The sequence below is a fragment of the Hyperolius riggenbachi genome, chromosome 2, assembly GCF_040937935.1.
Source record: "Hyperolius riggenbachi isolate aHypRig1 chromosome 2, aHypRig1.pri, whole genome shotgun sequence".
Classification (NCBI taxonomy): domain Eukaryota; kingdom Metazoa; phylum Chordata; class Amphibia; order Anura; family Hyperoliidae; genus Hyperolius; species Hyperolius riggenbachi.
This window is the reverse complement of record NC_090647.1, coordinates 309,493,368-309,508,108: the sequence shown is the minus strand read 5'-3', so window position 1 is coordinate 309,508,108 and position 14,741 is coordinate 309,493,368. Positions and strand designations below refer to the sequence as shown.

The following is a 14,741-nucleotide window of genomic DNA, read 5'->3' as shown; positions in this document are numbered from 1 at the left end:
TCAGACCCTAATCTGCCCCTTGCGGGCACCCAATCACCCGCCTACACGCTCAGATTGCCCTCAGACCCCCCCTTATCAATTCGCCAGTGCAATATTTACATCTCTTCTTCCCTGTAATAACCCACTGATTACCTGTCAATCACCTATCAATCACCCATCAATCACCCCCTGTCACTGCCACCCATCAATCACCCCCTGTCACTGCCACCCATCAATCAGCCCCTAACCTGCCCCTAGCGGGCAATCTGATCACCCACCCACACCAATAGATCGCCCGCAGATCCGACGTCCGATCACCTCCCAAGTGCAGTGTTTACATCTGTTCTCTACCCTAAACACCCACTAATTACCCATCAATCACCCCCTGTCACTGATACCTATCAGATTAGACCCCTATCTGCCCCTAGGGCACTCAATCCCCCGCCCACACCCTTAGAACGCCCTCAGACCCCAGCCCTGATCACCTCGCCAGTGCATTGCTTGCATCTATTCCCCCCTCTAATCACACCTTGAGACACCCATCAATCACCTCCTGTCACCCCCTAGCACACCTACCCATCAGATCAGGCCCTAATTTGCCCCGTGTGGGCTCCTGATCACTCGGCCAAACCCTCAGATCCCCCTCAGACCCCCTTCCGATCACCTCCCCAGTGCATTGATTGCATCTATTTTCCCCTCTAACCACCCCCTGAGACACCCTCAATCACTTCCTGTCACCCCCCTAGCACTCCTATCCATCAGATCAGGCCCAATACAACCTGTCATCTAAAAGGCCACCCTGCTTATGACCGGTTCCACAAAATTCGCCCCCTCATAGACCACCTGTCATCAAAATTTGCAGATGCTTATACCCCTGAACAGTCATTTTGAGACATTTGGTTTCCAGACTACTCACGGTTTTAGGCCCGTAAAATGCCAGGGCGGTATAGGAACCCCACAAGTGACTCCATTTTAGAAAGAAGACACCCCAAGGTATTCTGTTAGGTGTATGACGAGTTCATAGATTTTATTTTTTGTCAAAAGTTAGCGGAAATTGATTTTTATTGGTTTTTTTTTCACAAAGTGTCATTTTTCACTAACTTGTGACAAAAAATAAAATCTTCTATGAACTCGCCATACACCTAACGGAATACCTTGGGGTGTCTTCTTTCTAAAATGGGGTCACTTGTGGGGTTCCTATACTGCCCTGGCATTTTACGGGCCCTAAACCGTGAGGAGTAGTCTAGAAAACAAATGCCTCAAAATGACCTGTGAATAGGACGTTGGGCCCCTTAGCGCACCTAGGCTGCAAAAAAGTGTCACACATGTGGTACCGCCGTACTCAGGAGAAGTAGTATAATGTGTTTTGGGGTGTATTTTTACACATACCCATGCTGGGTGGGAGAAATATCTCTGTAAATGGACAATTGTGTGTAAAAAAAAATCAAACAATTGTCATTTGCAGAGATATTTCTCCCACCCAGCATAGGTATGTGTACAAATACACCCCAAAACACATTATACTACTTCTCCTGAGTACGGCGGTACCACGTGTGGCACTTTTTTACACCCCAAGTACGCTAAGGGGCCCAAAGTCCAATGAGTACCTTTAGGATTTCACAGGTCGTTTTGCGACATTTGGTTTCAAGACTACTCCTCACGGTTTAGGGCACCTAAAATGCCAGGGCAGTATAGGAACCCCACAAATGACCCCATTCTAGAAAGAAGACACCCAAAGGTATTCCGTTAGGAGTATGGTGAGTTCATAGAAGATTTTATTTTTTGTCACAAGTTAGCGGAAAATGACACTTTGTGAAAAAAAACAATTAAAATCAATTTCCGCTAACTTGTGACAAAAAAATAAAAACTTCTATGAACTCACCATACTCCTAGGTCCTCAAGTGGTTAAGGGGAATAGTCAGTTATGGAGCATGGAAGTACTTAATTGCTCTGTTTACCACCCACCTCCTGTATATTCAGTTCTATGTACAAGAGATGGGTGTAAGTTGTGTCAGACACTATGCTTATGCTAAGTACACACAATACTGAATTGCAGCTTCTCGGTCACGACTGTTTAGAGGTCAACATAAAACTTAGGAGCACTGAGTAATGGCATTCTACGTTATTATAAACCGCATCAGATAAAATCTGCTTAAAACACATTTTAGAAGGCTGTGAGATGTGTTAGGCTCTAGGCAATGGTGACTGATCATATGCACAGCATAACCTGTGGGAAAACACCTGTCACTGCCAGCTCCTCCACTGAGACAGATCTCAAGGCTTACGCATTATAAAATAATATCTGGCTTTAAAGGTTTGGCTGTGCTTCAAACTGCAGTCTTCTGATGTCTTTCCTACCACAAAATTGACCATAGACCATTGCAGATGTCCATCTCCCTGAAAGTGGGAGGTAGTTATCAATTATTAAATTCTGCAATGGGTACCAGAGCTCACCTTGACCTGGCCCTGTAGAACAAAGGGCAGCAGCTCCATATGTAATAATGAACTCTCATCCTACCGAATGTTCCTAAATAGTCCAATTAAGGCATTGTGTATCACCAGATGAATCAGGCCTAAATTAGCCATTGTAGGCCATGAACACAACTAAATTGCTGCTGCTCGATAAAAGAAGGAACTGGATAAACATCTACTTTTTTCACCAACTGTAACTAAACCATACTGAAAGAGTGTGTGTGTGTGTGTGCGTGAATTGTACTAGGAACATAATTGAAATGTTGTAATAACCGAGACAAATGGGCAAATAAAATATGTGGGTTTTATCTATCAGAGCACATTTTGATTTAGAACTATGATGGCTAAAAACAGAAATAATTATTTTTTGCCATTTTTTTATTCTTATTCACTTTAAAATGCATATGAAATAAAATAATTTTTTATCAAAAAGAACCACCCAAAGAAAGCGTAATTTGTAGTGAAAAAAATGCATAGATCATTTTGGTGTGGTAAGTAGCGATAAAGTTATTGGCGAATGAATAGGAGGAGCGTGATATGTGAACATTGCTCTGGTTTTAAAGGGGAAATAACCTGTGGTGGGGAACTGGTTAAAAGCTGGTGCCGAAGTCAATCAATATTGTTTGAAATACCAACCAAAACTCAATCAGGAAAGTCAGTTTGATCAATCTCTAAATAGATTTCTTCTAAAATTAAGTGGTACAAGACAGTAAAATAACATTTCTCTGTGATCAATTTCTCTAAAGATGAACTGAAGTAAAATAAACAATGAATAAAACTGATTTGTATTTTTCCAATATTCATAAATGTATTCAGTGTTTGCTTATTGTAAAAACTTTCCTCACTCTGATTTACATTTTGAAACATCTTTATTTCTGTCAGGTACAGTTCTGTGAAATGTTTGCTTCTGAGAATCCTGAGATTAGTACAAAGTATACCTGATCTCACAAATTGCTCTTGGAGAAAAAAATTCTGCATAGCTAAATAGCCTTGGCTAATCAACTCTTTTTTTCCCCTCTGCTGTCAACCTCTTTAACTCTCTCCAAGCCCTTCCTCCTCCAGCGTCATCCCTTTCCCCCCTCAAGAATTGCTGTTATTGATAGACTGTATAGTGGAACACTGTTTAAATGTATCTGATCACTGCTGCTTATTGTACTTAATCGATTGGCTTATTGTGGCAATTCCAATTCCAGGCATGACCCAGTCGTGCTTGGCGAATAAAATCTGATTCTGTATACTTCTATCTTTTGAAATCATCCTTCTCTGCATACTTTTCTTCTGTATGCTTATGTCTTCCTTCATCTGTCTTGAAGATCCAACCCCAGGCCAACACTCCCAGTTAGTAGTATCACTGCACCCGCCAATGATTTGCACCCCATCTCTTTGTGGACATCCTCCACTCACTGCTTCTACAGCACTGGGCACTCGACACTCTCCCTCGCACCTCCACCACTTCACCCAGCTGCTCTTCAATATATAGTGAAAACAGGAGCCCCAACAAAAAAAAAGTCTTTAAAGCCCCTGCTGGGGCTTCTCATTATACAGAAGAGTGGCAGTGGCTGTCCCGGCACGTTTGCTCAGCTGCGACGGTGAACAACTCTGCCAAAGGAGCCTGGCATGTAGAGGCAGCCATTGGGAGAGTACCTTGATGCCTTGTGCTGTAGCAGCAGCGAGCAGTAGACATCGGGAATTAACTTGGTGCCCAGCACTAGAGCAGTGGTTAGCAGGGGGTGTGGAAGAGGTGTGACTGACTTCAGGAATGTGTCAGTGCCTGGAAATGAAACGACTAGTGGCACCCAGCAAGCTACTTATCACCTGCATAGGGCCTGTTGTTTGTCTTTTGTTAGCAATTTCCACCTCTTACTAATTGATTGTACAGCACTGCCTAATATATTGGCCCTATAAAGGGTGGTTATAATAATGACTCTCAATAAGTTCCAGTACAACCGAGGTTAATCTCTTTGCGCATTGGCAAATTTCTCTGACACCTGAGAGCTCTGTTAAGATAACTGCAAAATGCCAGTACCATTAGCTTACAAGATTAATACTGATTTCATTTCAGAGGATTGTCAAAGTACATTACAGCTATTTAAACACAAATAAATCAATGTGTGGAAACCATACTGCCACCAACCATCTGACATCTCATAGATTTTATATAGGGACAAGGTCCAGGTTTTTCAGAGCTATGACGTATTTTTGAAGGAGTTGACATGACATATTAAAGCAGTTCAATACAAGGCCAACATCTACACTTTAGTACATTATCAATACTCTTAAGAAACATACAGCTCATTTAAATTTTCTATATAAAGACATATAAATAAATAAGACATTTAAATAAAGGTTGATAAAACATCCTCCATTATCACCTTCAAGTTCACCAATCCTATGTAAACAACACTGTTTCTCACATAGCCAATAAACAGAAATGTTAACCTGAAATAATGGCTAATATAAATATTGTTAATCCTGTAATAGAAATCCACACGCATAAAGGTACTAATGGACTCAATACTTTAGTCAGCCAAAATATCTGATGGCTGGTTTGGCCAACCATTTGTTGCAAGATCTTTGATTATCTGAATGAAATATAATTTCTGCTGAGAACCTGATCCATCTGTATGGATTCTTTTCTGCTAAGCACAGGGTGAGCATAATGTAAACACGGTAACCAGTCTAACAATCAATGGAGAAACTCCACCAATTCACTGCTGACCAAATGTTATTGTGTGAAACATGGCCAGTGGGATAATAGATATTACTCTGCACTGCTTATGGCTAATTTGCACATTTTTGGCTTGTTGGCAGTGTGTCTATGGCCAGGGTTTCAAAACACAAACATTGCTGTGCAATATTTTTAGGCTGGTGACAAAAAATGCTGTAAACTAAGAATTCTTTAACAAACAGAAATCATAAAGGTGAAATAATCATTCTAAAATTTGTATATTGCTTTTCTCCTGTCCGACTCAAAGTGATTAAAGCTGAATGAAACTCAGCATTTCTTCTTTGCTCTAAAAAATGATTTACAGCATATTATATACAACCAGCATTTTTTTTTTTTACTAGAACAGCATTCAAAGGGTTACACACAGGACTTAAAAGTTCAGTGCAAAGAAATCTGGACTCATCCGAAGTGGAGATAAAGTTATCTAGTGTTTACTTAATTGTATCAAGTGAGGAATGTGACACATTCTCTGACTGTGCAGAAGCTCCAGGACCTAGACAGGAACTCAAAGAATTTCTGCCTTCAATAAATAATGAATAAAACCAGTTATGAATAAAATGCAAAGGCAGCTCTCAAAGCAAAAAACGGTACTTTTGGGAACTTGTAATTTCTAAATGAATAATAATACTTATGCACAAATGCAAATATGATAACCGTATGACATATAAAAAGTAGGAAAACATGTTTTTATTGAATATTATGTCAGGGTTTTATATCGCTTTAAGAGCTGCAGCCACTAAGTGCCCTCTCAGTAGGCCGCCCTGCAGTGTTAGGGAGCATGGTTAATGGCTACTTACTGAATAGATACTAGCTTACTGAATAGGTGAGTATCTAAGTTTTTTTTCCCTTGCTTCACATTTCCTTCAAATTTTACATTTTCTCGATCCTCTTGTAATATAAAGTTATAACTACCTACCACCACCAGGTCTTTTTGTTCCAAATCTCTCCCTGAGCCCCATGGCTTTTGGCGAATAGCCCCGCCTCTTTGCAGAAAAATGCCATGGCCCAGTCCCTTTTCTGCAAGGGGGTGGGGCAATGCACCTGAAGCTCGCAGATATGGGTCTCGGGGAGGGATCTGGAACAAAAAGAACCGGCAGGTAGTTCTTAACTGTATATTAGAAGAGGATCAATAGAATGTAAAATGTACATTTAATTTTCTCTTTAATAGTATCAATTAACAATGCAAAGTGAATGAACAGAGGAGAAATTCAAGTTACATCAATACTTGGTGTGATCAACCTTTGCCTTCAAACCAACATCAATTTTGTTGGTTTTTTTCTATCCTACAAGCTTCAGCCAGTCCTGAGCTGATGGTTCTACTGGATATCTACTAATATTGAAGGGAAGTAAGCATGATGTCTCTCTCATCTGCCTCATCTGTTTCCTTGGCTGACCACTGCATCTACGGTCCTCAATGTTGCTAATTTCTTTGTGATTCTTAAGAAAGCTTGAACAACACATCTTGAAAGCCCAGTCTGCTGTGAAATCTTTGCCTGGGAGAAACCATACTGATTTAGCATAACTTCCTTGTGTCTTGTTGCTTTGCTCATGATGATCATTAGCACCTCTTTGGTATGATATGTTAATCATACATCAGACTACAGTCATACAGAAACACTGACCTCGTGGTGTAAGTGTACTTTGAAACTGTGTTGAAAGCAAAGATTAGTCACAGCAAATATTAATTTGATTAAGATTCTTCTGTCAGCTCACTTTGCATTTAGTAAACTGATAAGGTTAAACAACTAGAATGTTTGTGTCATATACACAGTATATGCCATATATGTATACATAAATACACACACACACACACGCACACACACACGTACACACACACGTACACACACACACGTACACACACACACGTACACACACGTACACCGCTCACATTTTTGTAAATATTTTATTATATCTTGAGGACACCACTGAAGATATGGCACTTTGATACAATGTTAAGTAGTCAGTGTACAGTAGTGTAAATGTTCTGTCCTATCAAAATAACTCACAACCATTAATGCCTGAGCAGCTGGCAACAAAATTGAGTACACCCCTAAGTGAAGAGTGTCAAAATTGTGCCCAAAGTGTTGATATTTTGTGTGCCCACCATTATTTTCCAGCACTGCCTTAACTCTCTTTGACATGGAGTTCAATAGAGCTTCCCATGTTGCCACTGAAATCCTCTTCCACTCCTCCACGATGAAGCTGTAAGATGTCAGAGATACGCTCCTTCACCTTCCATTTGAGGGTGCCCCACAGATGTTTTTAGGGTTTAGGTCTTGAGACATGCTTGGCCAGTCCAGCACCTTTCCCCTTTCTTTGGCAAGTCAGTGGCCATCTGGAAGGTGTATATGGGGTCATTATCATGTTGGAAAACTAGTTTAATACTAGTCTAATTTCCGAAGGGAAGGAAATATGCTTTGCTTCAGTATGTCACAGAACATGTTGGCATTCGTTTACTGTAGGTCCCCAGTGCTAGCAGCACTCATACAGCTCCAAATCATGACACTCCCACCACCATGCTTGACTGTAGGCAAGACACACTTGTCTTTGTAATCCTCACCTGATCATATGAACCAAATAAGTTTATCTTTGTATCATCAGACCACAGTACATGGTTTCAGTAATCCACATCCTTAAGGTGGCCGTACACCTATATGGCCACTGGATCGGTCATCAGATAGATCCCTCTCTGATTGAATCTGATCAGAGAGGAAACTATTGGCTGCACACAAATTGTACATAGATTTTCAATTGATTTCAGCATGAAATCAATTGAAAGTCTGTGGCTCTGTCCAGGCTCCTCTTTTCTGAGTTTTTCTCCCTGTCATGTGACACAAGCTAAAGTCCACCAACCCCAAGAGGTCTGGCGTTTTTGCTGCTGGACCTCCAGGGTCTGAACTTATCACATGACAGGGAGAGAAGAAGACACGGAGGAGGACCCTGCAGGACTGGTTAAAATACTGCCAACACACTGCGTCTGTTGTCGTCAAATTAAACAACACTAGTGATGTGCTCCTATCCCACCACAATCAACTAAATCAATCGATTTCTGCTGGAAATTAGTCAGTCAGGGAACATTTGTGTTTGCAATTTCTATCAGATTCGACCACATTGAACAAATTTGCCGTGTATCAATGGGTAAAATAGTCTAGTGTATGGCTGGTTTAATTAGTCTACATGTCTTAAGTAATCTGTTTGCAGGGTTTCTTGTGCCATCATCTTTAGTTGAGGCTTCCTTCTGCGATGACAGTGATGTAGACCAATTTGATGTCGTGTGTGGCATATAGTCTGAGCACTGACAGGCTGACCCTCCAACCCCTTCAATCTATGCAGCAATGGTGCCAGCACTCATACGTCTATTTACAAAAGACAGCTGCCCTTATTCAAGTAACTTTTTCTCCTTGTTGACATTTTTACACCATATCAATAAAATGCCTTTGAAGTCACCAGCAAGCAAGAAAACATTCAGAATAATTTTGACAGTACTTTCTACCTTTGATACTTTTTCAATTGCAGAGTGCAGAAAAGTTATAGTAAACGGAAGATGACAAATTATCTCCTAGGAAAAAACTTGGAAGAAAAGATGAATTGAAAAAGGGCCAACCTCTGGATATGATGCTGAGCATGTGCACTCAACTGCTTTGGTTGACCATGGTGTGGCCTGTTATGAGTGAAACCTGTCCTCTTAAACAGCTGTATGGTTTTGGCCACTGTGCTGCAGCACCATTTCAGAGTGTTGGCAAACTTGTAATCTTATTGCCTAGTCCATCTTTATGTAGAGCAGGTATGTCCAACTCCATTCTTCGTGGGCCAAGGTCCTCATACATTGTAGCACAGCTTAAATTAATTGCTAGTATTGAATCAGGAAAGATGTAGCTCATCAAGCAGAACATATTTATCTGTCCATCTTAAAGGAAGCATCAGCAAAAACCATGTCTCCACGTTCTACTTACCTGGGCTTCTTCCAGCCCATTGCAGATGACACGCCCCACACCGCAGCTTTGCTCTCAGCCGTTCGGCCCGGGTTCCCCGCCAGTGAAGAGGGCGAACTCCTCCAGTGCGCTGCGCAAGTGCCGCTGTCAATCAAGTTCATATTGTCCATGGCGTACTGCGCAGGCGACTTGGATGTCGCCCTCTGCGCCGGCGGGGACCCAGGGCCAAACGGCTGAGAGCGGAGCTGCAGCATGGGACTTTTCATCTGCAGTGGGCTGTAGGAAGTAAGTAGAGTGGCGGGACATGGTTTTGGCTGATGTTTCCTTTAACCACTGCCATGGATATGGCCCTCAAGGACTGGAGTTGGACATCCCTGATGTAGAGCAACAAATCTTTTTTTTGAAGATCCTCAGAAAATTTTCTGCCATGAGGTGCCATATTGAAAGTGACCAGTAGAGCATGAAAACGATAACGCCAAGTTTAACACAACTGTACCCAATTCAGACCTGAGACCTTGTAATACGAACGCGTGACCCCGGGGAGAGAAATGGTATGTTTGGGCAGAATTCCGACATTCTTTGTTAAGAGGTGTACTCACTTTTGTTGCCAGCTGTTTAGACATTAATGGCTGTGTGTTGAGTTATCTGGACTGGACAGCAAATATACACTGTTATACAAGTTGTACACTGACTACTTAACATTGTATCAAAGTGTCATATCTTCAGTGTTGTCTCATGAAAATGTATAATAAAATATTTACAAAAATGTGAGAGGTGTCCTCAGTTTTGTGAGATACTCTATATTTATTTTCTCAGCCTATATTGTGTACAAGCAGATTGCATGTTACATAGGTATGTCCCAGGTATTTGAGTAGTGACACCTTCTTCAGTTGATTGGTCTCAGCACTATGCTTGAGAGCATTCCACCAGAGCTACGAACACATACCACTTACTATAGTGTGTTACACACAGTGCTGACACTTGTAAAACCTGTTCACGCCTCTTATGCTGTATAAAAACTGTATCAGACTCAGTATCTGTTTCCCCTCACATTCATTCCTTTAACTTGCCTTTCCTGTTTTCTAACAACCAATCCTTTCCCTCGTGTTATGGCAAGCTTTTTTTTTCTCCCTCTCGTGTGCTACAGGATTAAGGAACTGCTTCTTTAGAAAGTCAGTCTTGATTGTGAAAAGCAGGAAGCTGGGCTGCTGCGAGGCCTTATCGCACTTCTCTGGATGTAGTTTTCTCAGTGCTGCTATTCCACAACACACTGTCTCAGAATGAGCACTCTAGGTAAGTAAAGTGTGTTGATTGAACTTACACATCTGTTTTGTTTAGATTGTGGAGATCGTTAGCAGCAGGTACAACATCAAAGGTAGAGGTATATACAATGTAGGACGCACATACAGCAATCTATGTATCCATCTGTTCCTTATTATAGGACACAGTGCTGCACTATTGTTTGTTTATACACAGAACCATGTGCAGACTTTCACATGATTTGAATGACGTGAATGTATAGATAATCTTTTTTCTCTTACTATAATATGTAGACTGTTCCATATAGTTTCATACAGGTTTGAATAGATTATGTGTTGTAGAATAGTAATGCATAGCATTATATAGTTATAAATGTAGAGAGAGTTGCTTAGGGCAGGGTCCTGTTTGTTCATCATGCCATTATGTCAATATTAAATAACCTTTGTACTTGTTTTAGTAGAGCTAGCTTTGCAAATGGAAGAGTTCAGGCTGTCATAGTTGAAGTTGCTCTGGTTTGCCTGGAGCCTTATTCTCATAAGTGCTTCATTCTAGTGCTGGCCAGAGCACTGCTCTTTCTGTGCAGCTGTTTGGACTCTGGTGCACCTGTAACAATGTTCATTCATAGCTATACAGGTAAATACCTGTCACTCAGATGCAGTGGGGATGAGTATAGGTATGATTACTGACAGAAAACTCAAAGAAATGCACTGTTGTCTATGCCAGTTATCCATGCTGTATTCCTCTTCAGTGAGTTTGGTGTACAGCTTGAATTTTTCTTAAAGACCTAGCTGCAGAGAAAGGTCAGGAGACCACGGAGCTGCGACAAAAAGAATCCAGCAGCACTAATGTGAAAGAACTGTGCAGACATGAGATTATTTTTATCCAAACTGATCATTTGATATTGAATTTAATTGAATAAAGGTAGCCATAGACTTGACGATTATGGTCAGATTGGACATAGAGACAATTTTATCTCTAATCGCATCTGATTAGAGATAAGTGTGTCTCTTGTCGAAGCTGCCAATATACTACAGGCAGATTCCTGTCTGATTTCAGCATGAAATCTTCACATTTATACATTGCAGCAGCAGCGGTGGGGGTTTTGTCGCCGGTTCCAAAATCGGCCACGTATGCCACACACCCGACCAACCAACTTCGGCCCGAGATCTTGCAGCATGTGCGATCGACAATGCGACCAATTTCCGTCCTGAAATTGGTCGCTTTGTCGGTCAGGCATGCACTTGTCGGCACCGATTTTCATCCAATTCGATTATATTAAATGAATCGGATTGTCGGTCGGTCGCCTATTGGCCTGATGCATGGCCAGCTTAACAGTCTGCTATGTGTATGAATTGAGGGCTCAATAAGTGGTCTTTGAGAATTGGCAGTAGGCATTTCTGCTGATGCCTCATTTTTTTTAGCCCTCCTCAACCCACCCATGTAGACTTCAAACCCTTTAACCCCCACCCTTTGGCAGTGCCCGCTCTTACATGCCAAATCCTAACCAAAACCTCATTCTTGCTGGTGTTCCCCAGTAGCCCAACCCCTAACACAGAACATAACTTTATTTTCTTTACTGTCTAAAACCTAATTCTTACCATCATTGTTAAGGGACCCTGAAATGTTCACCCTTAGCCCCCCTAACTACAACCTGCTCTGAACTTTTTAACCACAATACAATATATCAGATTTTGGGTATGAGTTGTCTTGAAGTGTTGTAGAAGTGAACTCCATGGATAATCTTATGTTTGTGCTAACATTCCCTGTCCTGGTCAGACAGTCTTGTTCTGGAGAATACCAATTGACTTATTTTTTTTCTTTTCTGGCCAACTGGTGTATTCCTGGTATTCCTGGTAGCAGAGTGGAGGTGTCCTAATCCTCTATGCCCGCCTTTCTTCAGAGTACACAACTTTCTGCTTGGCTGAGCTTTTTTGCCCCACAGAAGTGCATTGCATGCTGAGGTTTTCCAATTTCGACAGGGATGATCCAGTCTTCTTGCCAATAAGAAAATGGCAGGAAGTATTTTTCCAGGCAGTTGCTACATCAGTCTTGGGACCAAGTTATGACATATGATATGGCGGTCAGGGGTGAAGGGAAGGGAGGTGGTTGTCCTAGTATGGTCAAGAACAGGCAGATGTTACCCTACCCATTGTACTACTGTGATAGACTGTGTGGACTGTCCCAGTTGTTTTCTATTTCTGCAGGAAAAGTCAGTGCAATGCAAGTTCAGCAATGCATTTATTTCAGACAAAATGCCGCAGGCAAAAAAGTTCACTGCATTTTATGGCAAACTCGTTTCCCTCGCTTCAAATGTGAAAAAACTTCAGGTTGCTGTGGAATAAACATACAGAACAGTGACAAAAAGCAAAAGTGTTTCGAAGTATAAGTAGCTGAGAAAACCCATTCAGACACAAAGAGAATATACAAACTCAATGCAGAAACATTATCCATCCTGGCCAGATTTAAACCTGGGAGCCTGGCACTACAAGGTGAGATTGCTGACCACTTGGCCACTATGGTGATACTACCAGCATGTATTAAAACCACAGTGGGACTCGAGGCTTAATAAAAGCATGCAGTGGTTTAAAGTTAATTTAGATATGCTGCGCTTTGGATAATAACCTATGTCTGAATCATTTTTATTCAGTTCTGTAAATACTTTTGGTAATTTATTCACAAATTCCAGTAATGAAAAAAAAACATGCAACAAATATGTTGCTGTTTAGACCACAAAGCAGCACATTTATTTTCTTGTCACATATAAAAAGAGGATCACCCAGTACTATAGCTATTTAAAGACATATGATGATTCTCACTCAGTTTAACTGTTAATGGCAAAAACAAGGAACTATCAAAGGTGGCCATACACAGGCCAATAGCAGCTTGACGAGGCTAGTAATCCATCACTTCCCATTCAGAAATCGATGAGAGAGCAGCAATCGACTTACCACCTTGTACCACTTGTTATATATCACATTATTGCAGAAATGATAATCGATCCATACACTGCCCCCAAATTGACTCGTTACAAACCTATGTGGCTGTGGGTCTCCTGTTTCTCCTACCTCTGTGCACTTGGATCAACTAGCACTTGGTCTATTTCAATTGATAAACTTAAACTGTCTAGAATTGATTGCAGTGTTACTGATGAGGGTTGTGGTGATCAACAGATCAGATTTCATCAAAGTGATTGAATTTGACATGAAATTGATGAAGTATACGGTGGGCTGATGCTGTATGTCTGTATGAGAAGAATTAGCAGGATTTGATTTATCTGGCTGGGCTGTATTCTTCTGCGGCAAGAGTTCCTCTGCTATTCTCCCCCTCCACATTCCATATACATAAAAAAAAAATAAGACTGATAAGTTTCATATTCCTATGCAGGTTTGTCAAACTATCTGAAGGCTTTAGGCACTCTATTTCCTGGTTCCTGTAAGTCAGCTCAGCAAGTCAGTCCATTTTTATTACATGAATCAGATATGGTTCTGGTTGATCTTGTTTGCTGTTTTCTCATTGTTGTTTCTGATCAAAAGAACTATCTAACAAATAGTATAAGCTTACAGGCTCAGCATAGGGCAGTACAGTTGCGTAGTGAACAGCGCTCTCGCCTTGCAGTGCTGGGTGCCCAGTTTGAATCCCAGCTAGTGCACGATCTGCACACAGTTTGTATGTTTTCCCCATGTGTGTGTGTTTCCTCTGGGCACTCTGGTTTCCTCACAAAACCCCAAAATATATAAATACGTTACTGTAATTGGCTTTCCCATTAAAAAAAAAATCCCTATGACGAACATATGAATATGGTAGGGATTAGGTTGTGAGCCTGTCTGAGGGACAGTTAAGTGACAAGAATTTACAGTATATGCTCTGTACAGCGCTGTGGAAGATGTCTATATTAATATACTAAATAATAAAAGTAAAACTCATTATGCATTAACAGATGTACCTACTAATGTATATGTCAGTTTTTAAAATTTCAATTTACAAAACATTCTGAATACTTTTTTTCTCCATTGCTTATAATTTGCTTATATTGTTAAATAATTTTTTGCTATGAGCTCTTTTTTTTTTTTGCTTTAGTTTGTTTGTTGACAGGCAGAAACCACCAATCTATTGTTTTTGCAGAGTTATCGAGCATTAGAAGAGATCTGGGGTAAATTAGGAAAGAGACAGGTTCACTGTAAACTTGAGCTAGGCTTTTATCTTCTGAAGCCCATCCCAACCATGCTCTACCTATTTAAATGGCTTACTTTAGATACTACACAATGGCCTTAATTCACTAAACTTATCTCCTGTCTTTAATAACTCTTCTAGAGTTGTTACCATGGTGATAAGGCATGTAGTATTCAGGAAACATTAACATTAACTCTTCT

At 40.9% G+C, this 14,741-nt stretch overlaps 1 protein-coding gene across 1 annotated transcript in view; it reads left to right on the top strand.

The window, feature by feature from the left end:
- Positions 1 to 10,092: 10,092 nt before the first annotated feature.
- Positions 10,093 to 14,741, top strand: part of SH3D21 (SH3 domain containing 21) — an 87,838-nt gene continuing 83,189 nt past the window's right edge. Inside the window, exon 1 of the mRNA XM_068269062.1 lies at positions 10,093 to 10,404. Coding sequence (XP_068125163.1) covers positions 10,392 to 10,404 — 13 coding nt within the window. The 5' untranslated portion in view covers positions 10,093 to 10,391. The remainder of the gene's footprint in view (positions 10,405 to 14,741) is intronic.